Below are 23,159 nucleotides of genomic sequence, written 5' to 3' on the forward strand. Positions count from 1 at the left end.
GTTCAACATAGATAATCATCAATTTAGGCATAGATAGTACATAATATGAATCACACTCGTCACCACACCTATACATCATACATAACACTAACACATAGAAAATAAGATACAACACCTATTCCCTCAAGCTAAGGTTAGACCAAACACTTACCTCGGATTCCACGGCCAAACTCAAGCCTCAAATACCGCTTTCCCTTTAGATTCTACTTTCAATTCACTTGTATCTAGCCATAATTAACTTAACAACATCAATAAATGCTAAATAATTCAACTCCAATGCTTAATTATAGGGTTTCTATCATTTTTTCCAAAAAGTCAAAAATCGACCCTGGGCCTGCACTCAAGGATCAGAGCAAAATTCGATTACTCATTCACCCACGAACCCGAATATGTAATTAGTTCCGAATTCTGATACCAAATCGAGGTCTAAATCCCCAATTTTCCCAAAATCCCTAATTTCTACCCTTAAAGAATACGATTTAGGCCTATAAATCTAATGGGTGATGATGGAAAATAAAAGAAATGAGTTTAAGAACACAAACCTAGGATTTAGTATTGAAACTTCTCTTCAAAAATCGCCCAAGGTCGAATTCTACAGAAGGAGATATGAAATTTTGAAGAAATCCCGACCTAGGTTCTGTTTTAAAATCACTAGACAGACCTTTTTCGCGTTCGCGAAGGGTCTGTTGCATTCGTGATGATTTGTGGCCAAAAGGGACTTCGTGTTCGCGATGAGCTACTTGCATTCGCGATGGTCTGTTCCCCCTGACCATCGCGCTCGAGGGCTTGGGACAGCGTTCGTGATGAGCAACTCAGAGACTCCCCCAGCCCCCTCTATTACACTACGCGTTCGCGTATGGCCGGTCACATTCGCGAAGAGCAATCCCCCCCAGTGCTCCGCATTCGCGTAGAAGAAACCCCCCCCCCAGCCCAGCTTGCACTATACGTTCACTAGAGTTGCATCGCGAACGCAAAGAACAAAATATCAGAACACCAGAAGCAGAAATACAGTAGAAGTTCTTTAGTCCAAAACATCTCGAAACCTGTTCGAAACTCACCCGAGCCCTCGAGGCTCCAAAAAAAACATGTACACAAGTCTAAAAATATCATACGGACTTACTCGTGCGATCAAATCGCCAAAATAACAACAAGAACTACGAGTTTAGCATCAAAATCAAGGAAAATTTCAAAAACTCTTAAAGTTTCCATTTTCACAACCGAGGGTCTGAATCACATCATATGAATTTCGTTTCTCGGGATAGGGACCTCGGAATTCAGTTCCGGACATACACCCAAGTCCCATATTTTTCTACGGACCCTTCAGGATTGTCAAATTACGGGTCCGGGTCCATTAACCCAAAATATTGACCGAAGTCAACTTTGAAAGTACAAGAGGGGTGAATTGTAAATATTTAAACTTAATTACTTATTAGTTGACTAGTTAATCTAGTAGTCGACTAGATATAATAACTTAAAAGTTATAATGACAGAAGGTAAGATGTAGAAAGTAAAAGCAGGACTTAAAGACACCAGGATTTTATATTGGTTCAGATTCAATGTGAATCCTAGTACAGTCCCCTTGGGTTGCAAGGGAGTTCTCTTTAGTAAATGTGTTTCTCCGAGTACAGTTGAAGTGAATTGACAACACAGTTTCTCTAGCACTCATTTTTTTTTTATATAATGCCTCACCAGTGTTATACTCTCTTTTTTCTCTAACTTGCTACACAACAGATCTTAGTAAACTACAATGTTTGTTTGCAGTAGAAAAAAAGAGGATTTTTGGTTCGATCAAAGTATATCTAACTAAGGTTTAAGTCTAGGTATAAATACTTTGATGAAGGTCGAGGCTTGACAACCCAAGAGATTTGATCCTTGAAAAGAGATTGATTATTTCCAAGAATAAGATAGCTAGCCATTGTTTTTCCTTGATTTCCTTCTTTCAGCAGATGTATGAAATGAAGACTTGCTCCTTGATTGTTGGTTCTTCCGAAATAAGTCGTGTATCAAACTTTACAGGATCTTCGATCTTCCGGGATGTTGGCCTTGATTCATGCCTTAAGTTTAGGCTTGTTTGATTCTCTCCATCGCAGCTGGCCGTTACTCTTTACTGATTGATTTGCTGATTGAGTTCTTTCCTTGGTTATCCAGATTTGCGAGTTCTTTCCTTAGGCATCAGATTTGCTGATTGATTTCTTTCCTTAGGCATCAAGTTTGACTCCAGCAATCTTGTGGTATCTTCTTGATTCCTTGTAATTGATTTCCTGCATATGTATATTATTTGCATCATTAAAACTGGATCTAACAATCTCCCCCTTTTTGATGATGACAAAATAATATATAAATGTAAATACCAGTTGACTTCCCTGTGTTTTACTTCCCCTCAATGTATGCAGTTGACTAATCCATGATACTCCCCCTCAATGTATGCAGTTGACTGGTCTATGGTAGAGTCGACTTCTGCCACAAACTGTACCTGTACAGATATAACATATACTCTTTCTCCCCCTTTTTGGCATCAGCAAAGAGGGAACAAGCCAAGAACTAAACAAAATATATAGCATTTAAATAGGAGAGTTCTAGGAATCATCCAACGGTTGAGAACACAGCCCATAAAAACAGCACAGTAAAAAATATAAATTATCCAAAGGCTGAAAACACAGCCCATAACCAGTAGAGCAAAAGAAATTGTCATAAAACAACCACACTAACGACGCAGAAAATAAGTAAGGGTGTTGCAGATGGCCTCCTTCAACTGTTCAAAGCTTGCATTGGCTGAGATGCTCACTCTATCCAACCTGTCATGAATCTTCCTGAAGGCTTTGACAGCATTTTCCCTAACTCTGAAAACAACAACTCTAATTTTGGACACATTAGACCCTGTCTCCTTAGAAATGCATGAATGTCACCAACAGTAGACTGAGTGGCTGTGAGAAGATTTTTGATTTTAGAGAGTTGAGAGTCAATAGCACGAAGTTTGTCACCAAGATCAGGGCTGTCAAGACTGGGATGAGGAACAGAGGGTGAAGGTTTGGGCTCTACAGGGGCATGCTTTGCTTCACTATCGTGCTTCTTAACCCAGGAGCCTTTTACACTCACATATCCCATACTAGCAAAGGCTCTAGAATTGTAAGACTTAGATATAGTGATGAAGGGATAGTTTGAGAGGGAAATTTGATGAGCTTCCACAATGTGAGTGATTGTCATGCCATAAGGTAGACTGGTGGGATCTTCAGCACTCTCAATCATTAAATTGATGACCTGGGAGGAAAGCTTGATTTTGAGTTTGGTCATGAGGCAATAGACGAAGAAGGTGTCTCTTTAAGAGAAGGTTGAAAAGAAACCAGTACGGGGAAGCAAAGTAGTTGCTACAATATGGGCCAGAACGCGAGTTTCGAAACTGACATCACTGGGACCTAATTGGTTTGGAAGGGAGTCAGAGGGACACTCAGCAATACACTGTTTGGCTTGGTCAAAGGAAATTTCAAAGTCATCAATCCAGGTGTTTTTAAACAACATAGGAAGACCAGAACAACGACACTGAAAGAGCGAATCAAATAGGGCATAGTCAAGAACAATGCGCTTACCTAACACTAAAGATTCCAACCTATCAGGTTTACTAGAACGAAGATTTGCAGAAAATATTTTTACTAGGGGTTCATATATAATAGGCGGAGGAATAGAGAAGAACATAACCCAACCTTGATGAACGAAAAGGAATTTGACCTTGCAGTTGAGGGCTTCCATGTCGTCAAGGTTGACAACCCTTCCATGAGCAATAGGCTTGTCTTTCGGAGCAATGAAGAAATCCCTATTTGGGGAATCCCAGAAAATGAGGTCAGATTCAAGAGAGGCAGAGATATCAACCTTGGATTTCTTTGGGGTGGATGAAACAGGGGGTTCTTCCATGGGTCGCTTACCTAAAGCTTTTTCTCCTAGAGTTTAAGAATGTTCAGAGAATCTCCCTGAAAAGAGGCGAAACCCTCAGAGTGATCGGACCCTAGGTCTACTTGTTCTGGGGGCATAGAAGAGGGTTTTGCTTTGGAACGAGTGCTTTTTCTGGTGGAGGCAGAGGGATTTCTGGGATGTTTGGACATTGTAGAGAAGGGGTTTGATCAGAACTTTTGGAAAAGAGATAAAGATGAGAGTGATTGAAAAGGGTTCTCCGCCTTAAGAAGAGGGTTTTTGACGGTTGAGTACAGAAAAGGAAAAGATGTCAGTTGAAGAGACGTGATGATTGGCTTTCCAACTTTGAATGACAAAATGATGTGAAAGAAGAGAAAAGAGAGGGAAAAACTAAGGCGTAATTAATGCATGGGTAAAGGAAAATTATTGCGAAAAAAAAATTAACAGTACACATAGGTCCTAAGGGTTATTAGTAATGCAAGTAATACCAAGTAATTTTCTTAAATCACAAAATCTCTCTTCTAATAAAGGTTTAGTAAAAATATCAGCTAACTGATCAGCGGTTCCAACAAAAGATATTTCTATGTCTCCCTTAAGAACATGATCTCTAATAAAATGATGCTTGATATCTATATGCTTTGCTCTAGAATGATGCACATGATTTTTTTAAAGACAAATAGCACTAGAGTTGTCACAAAAAATTTGTATAGGCTTAAACGAAAGTTCATAGTCACCCAATTGATGAGACAACCACAGTAGTTTTGCGCAAAATTGTCCAATAGCAATGTATTCAGCTTCAGTAGTAGACAATGTGACTGATGCTTGTTTTTTACTGTTCCAGGATATCAATGCCTTTCCCAGTAATTGACATGTAACACTTGTGCTTTTTCTATCGTCCTTATCACCTGCAAGGTCAGCATCTGAAATACCTTCTAATTTAAAAGAGTTAGAGATAGGGTACCATAGTCCATAAGATACAATCCCAATGAGATATCAAATGATTCTTTTTATAGCAGTCAAATGTGATTCCTTGGGAGCTGACTGAAACCTGGCACATTTAAATACGCTGAACATAATATCCGATCGACTTGCTGTCAGATACAGCAGTGATCCAATCATTCCATGATATTTAGTTTCACAACAGGAATATTATGTTCGTCTTTGTCTAGATTTGTGGAAGGGCTCATTGGTGTGCCAATGGATTTTGCATTGCTCATACCAAATTTTTGAATCAACTCTATTGTGTATTTGGTTTGACATATAAAGGTTCCTTCTTTAGATTGTTGAATTTGTAATCCAAGGAAGAACGTTAGCTCACCCATCATACTCATTTCGAATTCGCTTTGCATAAGATTTGAAAATTCCTTGCACATGAGAGGGTTAGCACTACCAAATATAATATGATCGGCATAATTTGAATAATGAGGTTACCTCCCGATGATCTTTTAATGAACAAGGTAGTATCTATGTTACCTCTTGTGAAGCCATGATCAACAAGAAAGGAACTCAGTCTATCATACCAAGCACGTGGATCTTTTTTATCCTGTACACCGTCGTAGTGAGCATGTATACATGGTATGGGAATTTTGAATCTACAAATCCTGGAGGTTGTTTCACATATACTTCTTCTTCGATAAATCCATTCAAAAAGGCACTTTTAACATCCATTTGAAACAGCCTGAATCCTTTAAATGATGCGTATGCCAGAAGAATTCGTGTGGATTCCAAATGAGCTACTGGGGCGAAAGTTTCATCATAGTCGACTCCTTCCTATTGTGAGTAGCCCTAAGCAACTAGTCTGGCTTTATTTCTTATGACCTTTCCATCCTCGTTCAATTTATTTCTAAAAACCCACTTTGTTCCGATTACTGACACATTATATCAGATTCCACACTTGATTCTTACTGAACTGATCTAACTCTTCCTGCAAAGCTTGCACCCAGCTTGAATCTTTTAGTGCTTCCTCTATCTTCTTTGGCTCAATCTAAGAGATCAATGCAATATTTGATTTCTTTTTGAGATCTCCCCTGGTTTTCATTCTTTCATTTGGCTCCCCTATAATGAATTTCTGAGGATATTCAGGCTCGTTTCTCCATTCATTTGGACGAGCTACATTAGTAGTTGACTCGATTGGTTGATCTGGTACATTGTTGTTGTCTTCACCAGTTGACTCTGTTGCAACAGATGTATCAGTCAACTCTTGAGATTTGCTTGTCTCCTGAGTTTCTTGAGCTTGATCTTCATCACCTGCAGTAATTCCTGATTCATCTTCAATAGCACATCCTGTTTTCTTAAAATTTACCTCATATCCTGAGTTGCAGAGTTGACTTATGCTCAAGAGATTGTAGTTGAGGCCATAGACAAGATAAACTTCAGTGATGTCACAATTGTTATTGAAGGGAATTGTTCCAGTACCAATTATTTTGCCTTTTGAATCATCCCCAAACTTAACACTTCCTCCATCAATTTTGTAACTTCTTTGAACATATTTTTGTCACCTGTCATATGACTGGAACATGCACTGTCTAGATACCATTTGTTTTTGCGGCTTATTCTATGGTGTTCCTGCAAAACAAGATGATTACTTTCTTTTAGGTACCCAAGCTTGCCTAGGTCCTGGAGGGTTAGTGTTACCAGGTTTAGAATTTTTTGGTTTCCAAACCCATCGTGAAACGTTTGTTTTGCGAAAATGACAAAATGAATATTTATGCCCACTTTTGTTACAGTAATGACACATAACTTCTGACCTACTTTTAGGTCTTTCATTAATGTTAGTACTAGTCAACTTGATTCTAGCTGCTCCTTTTCCAGTTGACTTGTAAGTTGTCTGGTTTGACCTAAAGAACTGTGACTGGTGGACTTGCGCATGCCATTGAGTTGCATTTGCAATTCCACAAACACTTCTTGAAGTACTTCCTTTTCTATTTCACATACTTCATGTTTGAGTTTCCAGTCTTTAACTTCCTTATTGAGTCTCTTAAGTTCATTCATAATTTTTTTAGACTCCTTCAAAGTTAAATCAAGAATATTCTGCAATTCATTGCATCTTTCACAGTTATAAGATCTTACCTCACTGGTTTCACCTTGTGCCATGAAACAGTTTTCATTTTTGTCATCTGAAATGTCTCGTCTATCCAGCATCCTGAGAATTTGTTCATTTTGTTTTCCAGAATTGTCATGAAGCAGAGATTTGCTATCTCTTCGTGGTCTGAATTATCCTCATCACTCCAGCTTCCGAAGGATTTGTTCTTGTTGAAGCCTCTAGAGATCTTCCTCTTAAGTTCTGGGCACTCAACTTAAATATGCCCAAATCTTCCACATTCATAGCATTTTCCATCATTCTTATCCTGTTCGTTGTATTGTCTGGATTGTCTTGGTGGAATTCTTCCTTTCTTTGTGTTCTTGTATCTTCTCATCAATCCATCCATATTTCTTGATAGCATAGCAATCTCTTCTTGCAAAGCTTCAGGATCATCATCAATTTCGTTTTCAGCTATTTCAGTAGAGGTCTTAAATGCAACTATTTTCTTTTTCTCTTCTTGATTGGTCTTCTTGAGATGCGTCTTTTCAAAAGCAATGAGTTCTCCTCGTAGTTCATCATAGGATAATTTGTTTAGATCTTGAGATTCCAGTGTGACTACTTTGGTCTACCAAGTGGTTGGCAAATTCCTAAGAATTTTTCTAACTTGATCATCACTGGTGTAAGGCTTGCCAAATGCCTTTAGATCGCTAATTATTTTGCTAAACCTGACAAACATCTCTTCAATAGATTCTCCTTCTTTCATTGAGAAGAGTTCGTAATCATGGACCAGCATGTTGATATGTATTTTCTTTACTTTGCTGGTTCCTTCATAAGTGACCTCAAGCTTGTCCCACATTTCTTAGGTTGTGTCACAGCTTGAGATTTTCTCATATTCTTCACCATAGCATTATGGAGCAGATTTCTCACTTTGTTGTTAACTTGTACCACTTCCATTTGCTCTTTTGTATATGAATCTATATCTTTAGGATCAACAAGTGGTGGAGTGGCAGCTGGTAAGGGATAGTTTCCCTTTTTGATGACTCTCTAGACTTTGACGTTATAGGCTTTGGCAAAGATCTCCATTCGTACTTTCCAGTGGGAGAAATGTTGTCCATTGAAGTATGGTGGTCTAACTTGTGAAGTTCCTTCCTGAAAGAGAGCTCTTATGATAACTTGACTTGTCATGATCTTTTCTCACAAACTGTTAAGCAAAAGTAAAATGTGAGCTTTGCTCTGATACCAATTGAAAGTACAAGAATGGGGTGAATTGTAAATATTTAAACTTAATTGCTTATTAGTTAATTAGTTAATCTAGTAGTCGACTAGATAGAATAACTTAACAGTTATAATGACAAAAGGCAAGATGCAGAAAGTAAAAACAGGAATTAAAGACACCAGGATTTTATACTGGTTCAGATTCAATGTGAATCCTAGTCCAGTCCCCTTGGATTGCAAGGGAGTTCTCTTTAGTAAATGTATTTCTCCGAGTACAGTTGAAGTGAATTGACAACACAGTTTCTCTAGCACTCATTTCTTTTTGATATAATTCATCACCAGTGTTATACTCTCTTTTTTCTCTGACTTGTTACACAACAGATCTTAGTAAATTACAATGTTTGTTTGCAGTAGAACAAAGAGAGGATTTTTGGTTCGATCAAAGTATATCTAACTAAGGTTTAAGGCTGGGTATAAATACTTTGATGAAGGTCGAGGCTTGACAACCCAAGAGATTTGATCCTTGGAAAGAGATTGATTCTTTCCAAGAATAAGATAGTTAGCCGTTGCTTTTACTTGATTTCATTTTTTCCTTGATTTCCTTCTTTCAGCAGATGTATGAAATGAAGACTTGCTCCTTGATTGTTGGTTCTTCCAAAATTAGTCACGTATCAAACTTTACAGGATTTTCGATCTTCCGAGATGTTGGCCTTGATTCATGCCTTAAGTTTAGGCTTGCTTGATTCTCTCCATCGCAGTTGGTCGTTACTCTTTACTGATTGATTTGTTGATTGAGTTCTTTCCTTAGTTATCCAGATTTGCGAGTTCTTTCCTTAGGCATCCAGATTTGCTGATTGGATTGTAATCTTTGCTGATTGATTTCTTTCCTTAGGCATCAAGTTTGACTCCAGCAATCTTCTAGTATCTTCTTGATTCCTTATAATTGATTTCCTGCATATGTATATTATTTACATCATTAAAACTGAATCTAACAAACTTAAATTCAATTTTAAAGGAAAAATTAGCATTTTTCTCAAATTTTCACATAAGAATTTTTTGGAAGCGCGCCCAGACTGCGCATGCAAATCGAGGAGAAATAAAATGAGGTCTTGAAGGCCTCGAAACCCTGGATTGGGTTCTAAAACACGAGATGATATTTTGGGTCATCACATTCTCCACCTCTAAAACAACCGTTCATCCTCGAACGGACATAGAAAAGTACTTAAGTGGGGGAAACGATGGGGATATCGGCTACGCATATCGGACTGGGACTCCCAGGTCGCTGCCTTAACAGGCTGACCTCTCCACTGCACACGAGCTAAAGGGAAATTCTTCGATATCAACTAACGAACCTGCCAGTCTAGAATAGGTATCGGCTCCTCCTCATAGGTCAAGTCCTTGTCCAACTGGAAAGTGCTAAAGTCTAACATGTGGGATGGATCACCGTGATACTTCCGAAGCATGGGCACATGGAACGCTAGATGCACAGCTGATAAACTCGACGGTAACGAAAGTATGTAAGCCACCTCTCCCACTCGATCAAGAATCTCAAAAGGACCAATGAACCTAGGGCTTAACTTGCCCTTCTTTCCAAATCTCTCACGCCCTTCATGGGCGACACCCGAAGCAACACTCGCTCTCCGACCATGACTGCCACATTACGAATATTGCGGTCGGCATAACTCTTTTGCCTGGACTGAGCTGTACGAAGCCTATCCTGAATGATCTTAACCTTGTCCAAGGCATCCTGTGCTAGATCTGTACCCAACAACCGAGCCTTTCCCAGCTCAAACCACCCAACTGGAGATCGACACCGTCTACCATATAATGCCTCATAGGGAGCCATCTGGATGCTCGACTGATAGCTGCTGTTGTAGGCAAACTTCGCTAAAGGAAAGAACTGATCCCACGAACCTCCAAAGTCAATAACACATGCTTGGAGCATATCCTCCAAGATCTGAATAATATGCTCGGACTGTCCGTCCGTTTGAGGATGAAATGTTGTGCTCAACTCGACCCGTGTACCCAACTCACGCTGAACTGCCCTTTAGAAATGCGAGGTAAACTGCGTACCTCGGTTTGAAATAATAGACACAGGCACACCATAAAGACGAATAATCTCCCGGATATAGATCTCAGCTAACTTCTCTGAAGAATAGGAGACTGCCACATGAATGAAATGCGCTAACTTGGTCAGCCTATCCACAATAACCCACACTGCATCGAACTTCCTCTGAGTCCATGGGAGTCCAACAACGAAGTCCATAGTGATACACTCCCACTTCCACTAAGGAATCTCAATCTTCTGAAGCAAACCACCAGATCTCTGATGCTCGTACTTTACCTACTGACAATTCAAACATTGAGCTACATGTGCAAAAATAACTTTCTTCATCCTTCTCCACCAATAATGTTGCCACAAATCCTGATACATCTTAGCGGCGCCTGGATGAATAGAATACCGGGAACTATGGGCCTCCTCTAGAATCAACTCACGAAGTCCATCTACATTAGGCACACAAACTCGACCTTGCATCCTCAAAACTCCATCATCTCCAACTATAACCTGCTTGGCACCTCCGTGCATCTCCAACTAAATGAGGATCATCATACTGGCGATCTCAGATATGCTCAAATAATGAAGAACGAGCAACTGTGCAAGCTAGAACACGGCTGGGCTCAGAAACATACAACCTCACGAACTTATTGGCTAAAGCCTGAACATCCAAAGCAAGAGGTCTCTCATCGACTGGAATATATGCAAGGCTGCCCATACTGGCTGACTTCCTACTCAAAGCACCGGCCACTACATTGGCCTTCCCAGGATGATACAAGATGGTAATATCATCGTCTTTCAACAGCTCTAACCACCTCCTCTGCCTCAAATTTAACTCCTTCTGCTTGAACAAGTATTGCAAACTCTTGTGATCCGTGAATACCTCACATAATACGCCATATAAATAATGCCTCCAAATCTTCAGTGCGTGAACAATGGATGCTAGCTCCAAATCATGAACTGGATAATTCTTCTCATGAATCTTCAACTGCCGCGAAGCATATGCAATAACCTTGCCATTTTGCATCAACACCAAACCAAGTCCAATACGAGATGTGTCACAATACACTGTATATTTCCCTGATCTTGTGGGCAATACCAACATCGGTGCCATGGTCAAGGCTATCGTGAGCTTCTGGAAGCTCGCCTTACACTCGTCTGACCACCTAAACTAGGCACCCTTCTGGGTCAACCTGGTCATCAGGGCTGCAATAGATGAAAACCCCTCCACAAACCGACAGTAATTGCCCGCCAAACCCAAGAAACTCCGGATCTTTGTGGCTGATGTAGGTCTAGGCCAGTCCTTGACTACCACAATCTTCTTAGGATCCACCTGAATACCCTCTGCTGATACAACGTCACCCAGGAATGCCACCGAACTCAAACAAATCTCACATTTTGAAAACTTTGCATACAACTGACTGTCTCTCAGAGTCTGAAGAATGACTCGAAGATGCTGCTCGTGCTCCTCCCGGCTGCAGGAATAGATCAAAATATCATCAATGAAGACAATCACGAAGGAATCCAAATAAGGCTTGAACACTCGGTTAATCAAATCCATGAAAGCTGCTGGGGCATTTTTCAACGCAAATGACATCACTAAGAACTTATAATGCCCTTACCGAGTGCGAAAAGCTGTCTTGGGGATATCGGATGCCCTAATCCTCAACTGATGGTAGCCAGACCTCAAATCAATCTTCGAAAGTACCTTGGCACCCTGAAGCTGATCAAACAAATCATCAATCCTCAGCAATGGATACTTATTCTTGATGGTGACTTTGTTCAACTAACTATAATCTATGCACATCCTCATCTATCCATCCTTCTTCTTAACAAACAACACCGGCGCACCCCAAGGCGAGACACTAGGTCTAATAATGCATTTATCAAGTAGGTCATGCAACTGTTCTTTCACTTCTTTCAACTCTGGCGGGGCCATACAATATGGCGGGATTGAAATGGGCTGAGTGCCCGGAGCCAAATCAATGCAAAAGTCAATATCCCTGTCGGGTAGCATCCTCGGCAGGTCTGAAGGAAATACCTCTAGAAACTCACGAACAACGGAAACAGAATCCATAGAAGGAACCTCGGCACTAGAATCATGAATATATGCCAAATAGGCCAAACTCCCTTATCAACTATACGTCGAGCCTTCATATATGAGATAACCCTGCTGGTAGAATGATCAGGAGTCCCTCTCTACTCCAAACGAGGCAACCCCGGCAATGCTAAGGTCACGTTCTTGGCATGATAGTCCAATATAGCATGATAAGGGGATAAAATAATCCATCCCCAAAATGTCATCGAAATCCACCATATCGAGAGGTAGGAGATCTACACTGGTCTCAAGACCCCCAATAACAACCACACATGAACGATAGATACGATCTATCATAATAGAATCACCCACCGGTGTAGACACATATACAGGCGCATCAAAGAATCATGAGGCACAACCAGATAAGGGGCAAAATAAGATGACACGTAGGAATACGTGGACCCTAGATCAAATAGAACCGAAGCATCTGTACTGCAAACTGAAACCGTACCTGTGATAACTGCATCGGAGGCCTCAGCCTCAAGTCTGGTGGGAATAGCATAACATCGGAGCTGGGCCCCACCACTCTCAAATGCATCCCTAGGACAGCCTCCTGCTGGCAGGCCTCTACCTCTAGTTGCCTGACCTCCACCTCTAATACCTCGAACCCTACCTCTAGCTGGCTGAGTGGGTGGTGGAACACCCAGTGCTAGGACCATAGCACGATAACCCTGGTGCTGATAATTGCTCGAGGCTCAAGGGCAAAATCTAGCAATGTGCCTCCACAAGTATAACAAGACTTCGGCTGGTGAGACTGCTAACCCTGAAACTGACCCTGATGACCTGAATAACCACCCTAAAAACTCTGGAGCGGAGGTGCACTGATAGAAGTCGGTGGTGCATTGTAGGGAAACTGATCAGAATACTGCATATGAGAACCATAGCCACCTGGAGCACCGTGAGAAGCCTGAAGTGCTGACTAAAATGGCGTGGAAGGATGGCCTCTACCAAAAAAATCCCTACCTCCAGACGAGGCACCACTGAATATGCCAGAATGATAAGGCCTCTTATCAGACCCCTGACCGCTCCCCTGAGCTAGAACCATCTCAACCCGCTTGGCCACATTGGCCGTATCCTGAAAAGAAATCTCGCTCCTGGTCTCCTTATCCATCTGCAATCTAATAGGCTGAACGAGTCTCTCTCTCTCTCTCTTTCTCTCTCTCTCTCTCTCTCTCTTGGTAGGGAGTATCAGAAGCGCATGACGAGGAAAATTAATAAACCTCGTTTCATACTGGGTAACAGTCATAGAACCCTGTTGAAGATGCTCGAATCGTCTGCGGTACTCCTCTCTCTAAGTGACGGGAAGGAACTTCTCGAGAAATAGTTGTGAGAACTGGCCCCAAATGAGAGCTGGTGACCCAGCTGGTCTGGCTAAACAATAATCTCTCCACCATTTCGTAGCATAACCTGACAGACGAAAAACAGCAAAGTCGACTCCATTGGTCTCCACTATCCCCATGTTCCGAAGAACCTCATTACAGTTGTCCAAATAATCCTGGGGATCCTCTGAAGATGTACCGCCATAGGTAGTAGTGAAGAGCTTGGTGAACCTGTCCAATCTCCATAAGGCATCTAAAGACATAGCTGACTCATCACCGGTCTGAACTGTAATACCCGATGGGACTACCCAAACTGGCTGAGCTGCTGGAGTCTGAAACTGGGGAGTCATCTGCTCCAGAGTTTGAGTAGCGGGAGTCAGTGCTCCTCCCCTATCCTGAGAGACGGCTGGTGCTACAGGAAGTATGCATGCCTTATTGACACTCTCCATAAGTCCCACTAGACGGACCAGAGCATCCTGGAGTACCGGGGTAGAGATGAACCCCTCTGGGACCTGAGCTGGGCCCGCTGGAACTGTCTGGGCCGGAACCTCATCACCAAACTTTACCTGAGGCTCTGCCGCTGGTGCTGCTGCTCTGGACTGAGCTCTGCCCCTACCTCGGCCCCTAGCACGACCTCGGCCTCGTCCTCTGCCCCTCGTAAGAGCAGTCGCTGGGGGCTCGGGCTACTGATCAGCTGATGAAGCGGTACGTGTTCTCGCCATCTACGAAAGAATAGAGTAGAAGTTCAATTAGCATCGATAAATCAAACCGCACGACAGAGATAAATAGAAATGAAATTGTTCCTAACTCTGTAGCCTCTGGGATAAGCACAAACGTCTCCGTACCGATCCCTCAGACTCTACTAATCTTGTCTATGAATTGTAAGACCTAAGCAACCTAGAGCTCTGATACCAACTTGTCACGACCGGAATTTCCCACCGTCGGGATCGTGATGGCGCCTAACATTGAACCCGCTAGGCAAGCCAATGTTACTGATCATTTTACCATTTTACTTTATCCTTTAACAATTTACAAGTTAATATAAGGAAACAGCGGAAACAAAAATGCGGAAGAACAGAATTTAACAGTTTAACTTAGTACAATTACGAAACCATAATAAAACTCCACCCAGAACTGGTGTCACAATCTCATGGACTATCTACGAACACTACAAATAGTGGTCTGAACAAAGAAAATACACATCTATCTTAGAAATAGATGAAAACAAAAGGAAACAGGATAGAAGGGGACGCCAAGGCATGCGGATGCGTACAGGACTACCTCGGGTCTCTACTGGACTAAAGGCAGCAACCTCAATCTATGGTCTGTATGGTCCAATATCGGGATCTGCACAAAAAGTGCAGAGTGTAGTATCAGTACAACCGATTCCATGTACTGGTAAGTGTCGAGCCTAACCTCAGCAAAGTAGTGACAAGGCTAGGACATAACAAACATCATAACCTGTGCAATTAAACAATATTTAACAAAATAGCAATAATAGAAACTAAACAGAAATTAACGAGAAGGGGCAACATGCTATGGGGAATTCCAGAATAAGGAAACATAGAAGTAAAGGGAATGAAACAATTAAGACACTTGATCCGATAATAGCAATTAATCATAGCAAACGAAAAATGAATGCACGACATCACCCTTTGTGCTTTTACTCTCAGTCCTCACCATGCAATCAATAATGAAAATGTGCACGGCATCACCCTTCGTGCTTTATCACTCTTCCTCACTATATGAATATTAGAAATGTGCACGGCATCACCCTCCATGCTTTATCTCTCTTCCTCACCATATGCATCAGTATAACTGTAAATGTGCACGGCATCACCTTTCGTGCTTTATCATCTTCCTCACCATATGCATAAGTATGAAAGTAAATGTGCACAGCATCACTCTTCGTGCTTTATCACTCTTCCTCACCATATGCATAAGTATGAAAGTGCACAGCGTAACCCTTCATGCTTTATCGCTCTTTCCTCACCCAAACAGCAGAAACAACAACATCCCGGCAAGGGAATCAACAATAGAAATAAATACATCCCGGTAAGGGAATCAACAACAAAAGTAAAAATATCCCGACAAGGGAATCAGCTATAACCAATCTCGTTCCAACAATTAACTTCACAAAATAAATCTCTACTTGGTCCAATACTCAACAATGGACAAATACCAAGAAAATATCATAAGTCTTGTTCAACATAGATAATCATCAATTTAGGCATAGATAGTACATAATATGAATCGCAGCAATCACAATATAAGACTCGCGGGCATGCTTGACACCAACGTATAGATACTCATCATCACACTTATATGTCGAACACAATACTAACACGTAGAAAATAAGACACAACACCTATTCCCTCAAGCTAAGGTTAGACCAAACACTTACCTCAGATTCCACAGCCAAACTCAAGCCTCAAATACCGCTTTCCCTTTATATTCCACTTTTATTTCACTTGTATCTAGCTATAATTAACTTAACAACATCAATAAATGCTAAAGAATTCAACTCCAATGCTTAATTATAGGTTTTCTATCATTTTTCCCAAAAAAATCAAAAATCGACCCCGGGCCTGCTTGGTCAAAACTCAAGGTTCGGACCCAAATCCGATTACCCATTCACCCACGAGCTCAAATATGTAATTAGTTCCTGAATCCGACCCCAAATCGAGGTCTAAATTCCCAATTTACAAAATCCCTAATTTTCCCAAAATCCCGAATTTCTACCCTTAAAGAACAAGATTTAGGCCTAGAAATCTAATGGGTGTTGATGGAAAATGAAAGAAATGAGTTTAAGAACACAAACCTAGGATTTGGTATTGAAACTTCTTTTGAAAAATCGCTCAAGGTTGGATTCTATGGAAGGAGATATGAAATTTTGAAGAAATCCCGAAATAGGTTCTGTTTTAAAATCATTGGACAGACCTTTTTCGCGTTCGCGAAGGGTATGTCGCGTTCGCGATGCTTTGTGGCCAGAAGGACATTTGCGTTCGCGATGAGCTGCTCGTGTTCGCGATGGCCTGTTCCCCCCTGACTATTACGTTCGTGGGCCTGGGACCGCGTTCGGGAAGAGCAACTCAGAGACTCCCCCAGCCCCCCTCCATTACACTACGCGTTCACGTATGGCCGGTCGTGTTCACGAAGAGCAATCTCCCCAGTGCTCCGCGTTCGCGACCAAGGCCTCACGTTCGCGTAGAAGAAACCCCTCCCCAACCCAGCTTGCACTACACGTTTGCGAGAGTTGCATCGCGAACGCGAAGAACAAAATATCAGAACACCAGAAGCAACAATACAATAGAAGTTCTTAAGTCCAAAACATCCCGAAACCTATCCGAAACTCACCCGAGCCCTCGGAGCTCCAAACCAAACATGCATACAAGTCTAAAAATATCATACGGACTTACTCGTGCGATCAAATCGCCAAAATAATACCTAGAATTACAAGTTTAGCATCAAAACCAAGGAAAAATCTCAAGAACTCTTAAAATTACGAGCCCGATACCAAATTTTACAACTGAGGGTCCGAATCACGTCATATAAATTTTGTTTCTTACCAAATTTTACATACACAACTTAAATACCATATTAAACCTGTACCGGGCTCCGTAACCAAATTACGAGCCCGATACCATCAAATTCAAACATCGTTAAATTTCTAAAAACTCTTATATTTTCAGTTAAACAATTTTCTTCAAAAATTCATTTCTCGGGCTAGGGACTTCGTAATTCAATTCCGGGCATACGCCCAAGTTACATATTTTTCTACGGACCCTCCGGGACTGTCAAATCATGGGTCCGGGTCTATTTACCCAAAATATTAACCGAAGTCAACTTAAATTTAATTTTAAAGGCAAATTAGCATTTTCTCAAATTTTCACATAAGGGCTTTCTGGAAGCGCGCCCGAACTGCGCACACAAATCGAGGAGAAAGAAATGAGGTCTTGAAGGCCTCGAAACACCGGATTGGGTTCTAAAATACGAGATGACCTTTTGGGTCATCACAAAATAAGATCTAAAATGCTACGCAATGAAGAATTAATGTTTTTGATATTTTTCATGACTTTAATATATTAAACATGCATAAAAATGAAACTAAATGCAAACAATTAACAAAAAATTCCTAAAAATTCTATATAAAAAAATTCTATTTATTGATTTTTGTAGGAGTATTTTTGGTGAGGCAAAAATTACGTGCTCACAGCAGCAGCATCGACGCTAAAGTTATATTCTAATAACCTCGGTGCTTCTTTGGGTCTGATAGGCCCATCGAAACCATTCTTGCTCATAAGTCCCCGGTTGCTCTAGCCTCGCTCATTTCTTTTTTCATTTCGTATAGAACTTCGTCTGGACCTATTGCTTCTTCGATCCTCATTGTACGGCTGATACCGATCTTTGTTCGACCTTGGTTCACGATCGATATCTCTCTCAACTCTGTCGATGGGTCTAACAGGATAAACGGACCCAGAAGGAGCCCCTAGTTGATTATCTTCGACTCTGATCTTCGATTGATATTGGCTATGCACATCAACCCAGGTGACAGCCAAATATTCTATCAGATTCTGTTTCAACTGCTGTGAAGCCACTGAACTTCGAATATTCAGTCCTTGGGTAAAAGCTTGAACGACCCAATCATCAACGACTGGTGGCAGGTCCATCCGTTCCATTTGAAACCGAGATACAAACTCTCTGAGCATTTCATTATCCTTTTGTCTTACTTTGAAGAGGTCTGATTTCCTGGTTTTGACCTTGATAGCCCTGGCATGTGCTTTCACAAAAGATTCTGCAAGCATAGCAAATGAGTCAATAGAATTAGGGGGAAAATTATGATACCATATCATAGCTCCCTTTGATAGCGTTTCTCCCAATTTCTTTAACAAGACAAACTCGATCTCATCATCCTCCAAGTCGTTTCCTTTGATGGCGCATGTGTATGAAGTGACATGCTCGTGTGGGTCGGTCGTTCCGTTGTACTTAGGAATTTCGGGCATGCAGAATTATTTAGGGATCGGCTTCGGAGCCGCACTCGGAGGGAAAAGTTTCTGTACAAACTTCTTGGAATCAAAGCCTTTCAATATTGGTGGCGCTCTCGGGATCTGGTCGACCCTAGAATTGTAGGTTTCCACCTTTTTGTCGTTTGCTTCGATTTTCTTCTCCCCTGATTCTATTCGTTTTGTCAGCTCCTCGAGCATTTTTATGATCTCGGGGTTATTAGCCGACCCATTCCACTCGTCCTTTTCGCGACCAATATCTCTCGAAACGGGTCGGGCTCGATCCTGCTCGGTACGCGGCTCTGGTTTTGTAGCTGAGCTATTGCCGCTTGTTGACCCTGCAACATTTCAAAGATCATCCGTAGATTGACCCCGTCTCCTCCATTGTTTTGAGTGTTCTGTGATGTTGACCAAGCTCCACCACTGATGCTATTCTCGGGGTCAGTAGGGAGTCTTGTGTCGATAGCCACATGCAAATTAGCGTCCAACGGGTTCGCAATTGGAATTCCAACGGGATCAACAAGTGGTACCTCGTTACTGGGCGCTATGTTATTGTTTCACTGTGGTGACCAGACTCACCGTCAGCAGGCAGAGGTGCTAATTGTGAGTTTGAAATTTTGAGTTTAAGCCTGAAATCAGAGACACTTCAAAGAACAAGTGTAAAATAGTATGTGTTATGAAAATTCGTATCAAATAACCATTATTATCCTTAGCCCCACGGTGGACACCAAATTATTTACCCTTTAAATCAGATAATAATTAAATTTATAAGTGGTTTTAAGGATACGTGGATTAATCTGGCACAAAGCAATGGATTGAATTATAAATAAAGAAAATAATAATAAAGTAAATTCAAACCGTGTGACTTGAATAGTTATAACCTTGGGAAATAAGTTTCACTTGAATTGAATATGATCCAAATGATGTCAAATACAGAACAGTGGCTTGCAGTAAGAAAATAATATTATAATACTTTAGGATGCTTGTTACAATATGTATTACAAAGAATCAGACCTCCTTTATATAGTAGGAAAATCCTGCTTTAGATACAACTCTATCAAAGGTAGGGCTGCTTATCGGGCGGATTGGGCGGTTATTTACTCTTAACGGTTTGGCTTATCGGTTATCGGCTTTTAAATGTATTAATCTGCTAGCCACCCAATAAGATATCGGACGGATTGATATCAGTTTAGCTCTTATCGGGCGGTTTATCGGCCTAATTCAATCAAAATAAAATAAAATTTAGTCTCTGTATGTTTACATAGGTGGTCGACGTACTAAGAGGGACGAAGCAGAAGAGACACCGTGATGGGTAAATCATCTGTCTAGAATCTTATTTATGTTTATGCACATTGGCCTTAGTCCATGTGAAAGATTTCTTGGTGTGCTAATATTATGATTAGAAGTGGGCCTACTGTATAGTTTAACATGTCATCTGCTTGGACAGAATTGCTAGGCCAAGAGTTCTGTTAGTTAGAACTTACAAATATATATTTGCCCAGGATAAGAAAAAACAAATGTAATTTTAGGTGAAAGTAAAAATTAGAATTTCTAATTTATAGACGTAGAAGTCACAGAAATAATTTTGTGTCAATTAGTACAAAATCATACATTAAAATCTTAATCCTATTGTATAGAATAGAAATAAAACATATAAAAAGTTACTACACGATGACTATATATAAAATGAATAGGAAGAGATTTCTTTACGAATCAAACAATGTAGGATCACAAAAAGTTTATAAAATTATTACCTACTAATAATTCAAAACAATTGAAAAGAAAATCATGTGTCTTGATATTATGTTAAATAAGATAAAAGTTATTAGTGCATATAAACCTTAATACTCGAAAACAGTGAAGAGGAGAAATATGAGTTTGAAACAGTTATCAATTTGAACCGGGAACGCTTTCAAATTCCTGGTGGATTGACAAAAATTCAAGTAGGCAGAAGTTTAGTTGAATTCAAACGTCGAAAATAATTGGTAAAGTTCAATATTACAATTCTATCCAACATAAATTATCTCGTTGAAGGAATTTAGTCTTGTAAGGGCATAAAAGCCGATTAATATTTTGAGGATATTTTTATCAATCAACATTTAGCGTAGAACATTCGTACTTTTATAATAATATAGCTAGATATGGATAAAAATAAATTATATATATATTCTTAACAGGTTAACGGATTATCCGTTAAGAAAATTGAATAATCCGCCCCTCAAACGATAAGCCGCTAATAAAAAAAATTCAATATGTTCTCCGTCTGTTAAACCGTTAACCCGATACTAATAAGCCATTAAGCTTTGATTTTCGGTTTCGGTTCGGTTTTGAACACCCCTAATCAAAAGTAAGAAATCTCATGATTTGCTAATTAATAGGTCTCTCATTCATATGTGCCGAGATTTCCGTCGTGATATTCGACCGGTTGCGGATATTTTGGCCTTCTGTTATTGAGTCTGATAATGTTTCCTCGAGCTTATTCGGAGTTGGGGTTGGTTCCGGAGTCATGGGCTCGAAGATCTTGGAGACGTATGTTCTGACTTCGTACTTTGGTTCGATGGAACCTGTAGTCGACCTTCAATCCATCACATTTGGTTCCGATTCGTCATGCAATAGATGAGTTCGGTTTCAGCCGTATACATAGTGTTTGGCCATAAATTTTTAAATTTTCTCTTGAAGATGAATTTTGAAATTGTTCGAAAATTTGGAAAAGTCCAAAAAAACTATTTTTCCAAATTTTCATTCAGATCACTCATAAAAATTTAAAAAAAAAATAAAATTATATTCATTTCCAAAAATAACTCTAATTTTTAAATATCATTTTTACTTGAAAAAAAAAATTCACTTTCTCTCGAAATTTTACAATTCTTATGTCCAAACGACAACTAAATTTAACGGGAATTCTACTTTAGTCTTTAAAATGAGCCAAGTCAGAGTGGTTTATGTATCGACCTTTCCCTCTCTTCCTTTCTTTTTTCCTTGGGATTATTACTTGAGTCAGTAACCGTCACCGACTTAAGCGGGACAACTATTTAACGGCTACTTGTCATTTCTGCCTTACGAAACTTCCAAATTTTGAAACTCTTGAGAATCCAATTCCCCTTCTCTTGCCCATACAGTTCCCAAAAGAAGGAGAAGAAGAAGACTCACACCATTTTCTTCATCATCTGGAAGGAGAGAAGAACTGCAAAGCTCTTCAAAAATTGGATAACACCCCCCAATTCTGTTCTATCAGAACTTGTAGTGTAAGGTTTCTTTTTGAGTTCACTCATTGCATTCTTTGTTTTCAAGACGCCATTTTTAAAAAACATTCTTTTCCCCTTAATTCTTAGTTTATCTTTTCCTCTTTTATCATGTTTTCTTGGTGTGGAATTTCATTTTCAATCGGATTATTTCATAACAAATTGCCATACTGAAAAAAAAAATGGTAGAAATCTTTTCTTGCATGCAATTCCTTCCACTGCTGTAAACTTCTTTTCTTGATTAATTGTAGAGTTTCCAGAAAGTGGAGTGAAGATGAACGATCTCATGACGAAATCGTTCTTAAGTTATGTGGAATTGAAGAAACAAGCCCAGGTGTATCTTGAAACAGAGAGGGATTTGGAGATGGGCCAACTCAGCCGCACAGATGAAGACAATCTTTCCAACTTCTTCCATGAAATCGAGACAGTGAAAGTTGACATTCAAGAGATTACTAATCTCTTGATTGATCTTCAAAATCTGAATGAAGAGACTAAGACCACTCACGGCCCCAAAGTTCTTCGTGGCCTTAGAGATAGAATGGATTCAGACATGGTTTCTGTCCTCCGCAAAGCCAAGATTGTCAAGGCAAAACTTGAATCACTCGACAAATCAAATGTGGCTAATCGCAAATTATCAATGGCATATGCAGAAGGCACTGTGGTTGATCGAACGAGAGTTAATATGACCAATGGATTGAGGGTCAAGCTTAGGGACATTATGAATGAGTTTCAGGCTTTAAGAGAGAAAATCATATCAGATTACAAAGACTGCCTTAGAAGGAGATATTATAACGAGACGGGTCAGGAGCCAACAGAGGAAGTGATTGAGAAGATGGTGTCAGGAGGAAGTGGGAAAGTTGAAATATTTGCAGGAAAGACAGAGATGAATGTGGAGGAGAAAGATAGGCATGAGGCTGTAATGGACATACAGAAGAGCCTGGAGAAACTTCATCAAGTATTTCTTGATATGGCTGTTTTAGTTGAGACACAAAGTGAACAGATTGATGATATTGAGCGCAATATGGCTACTGCTGGAAGTTTCATCAGTGGTGGAACTAACAGTCTTTTCTATGCTAAGCAGCACCAGAAGAAGAGAGTGACTTGGGTATGTTGGGTTTTGGCTGTGGTGTTTATCATTTTGATGGTTTGTTTCATTGCTATGTTGATCTCTTGATAATACCCAATTTCATTTTAGTTTCTGCTTTGTGAGGCAACAGTTTTTAGTATTCGGCTCTGTAATTACTCTCGTTTGGCCTTTCTGAGCTTGAGCACTTTTACCATTCTAAGAGATAGTTGGAAAT

The 23,159-nt window shown here is 40.3% G+C and overlaps 2 protein-coding genes across 2 annotated transcripts; one reads left to right on the forward strand and one right to left on the reverse strand.

Annotated features, from left to right (window-relative positions):
• Positions 1–17,929: 17,929 nt before the first annotated feature.
• Positions 17,930–18,616, reverse strand: LOC138885182 (uncharacterized). Its single transcript, XM_070166092.1, has one exon. It carries the CDS (start codon positions 18,614–18,616, stop codon positions 17,930–17,932), a length of 687 nt encoding a protein of 228 aa, XP_070022193.1.
• Positions 18,617–21,782: 3,166 nt separating this feature from the next.
• LOC104240609 (syntaxin-112-like) lies at positions 21,783–23,120 on the forward strand. The gene is made up of 2 exons (XM_009795475.2): positions 21,783–21,861; positions 22,110–23,120. Exon 2 carries the CDS (start codon positions 22,133–22,135, stop codon positions 23,030–23,032), a length of 900 nt encoding a protein of 299 aa, XP_009793777.1. The 5' UTR covers positions 21,783–21,861; positions 22,110–22,132; the 3' UTR covers positions 23,033–23,120.
• The last annotated feature ends 39 nt before the right edge of the window (positions 23,121–23,159 follow it).

This window comes from Nicotiana sylvestris, chromosome 2, assembly GCF_000393655.2.
Source record: "Nicotiana sylvestris chromosome 2, ASM39365v2, whole genome shotgun sequence".
NCBI classification, from domain to species: domain Eukaryota; kingdom Viridiplantae; phylum Streptophyta; class Magnoliopsida; order Solanales; family Solanaceae; genus Nicotiana; species Nicotiana sylvestris.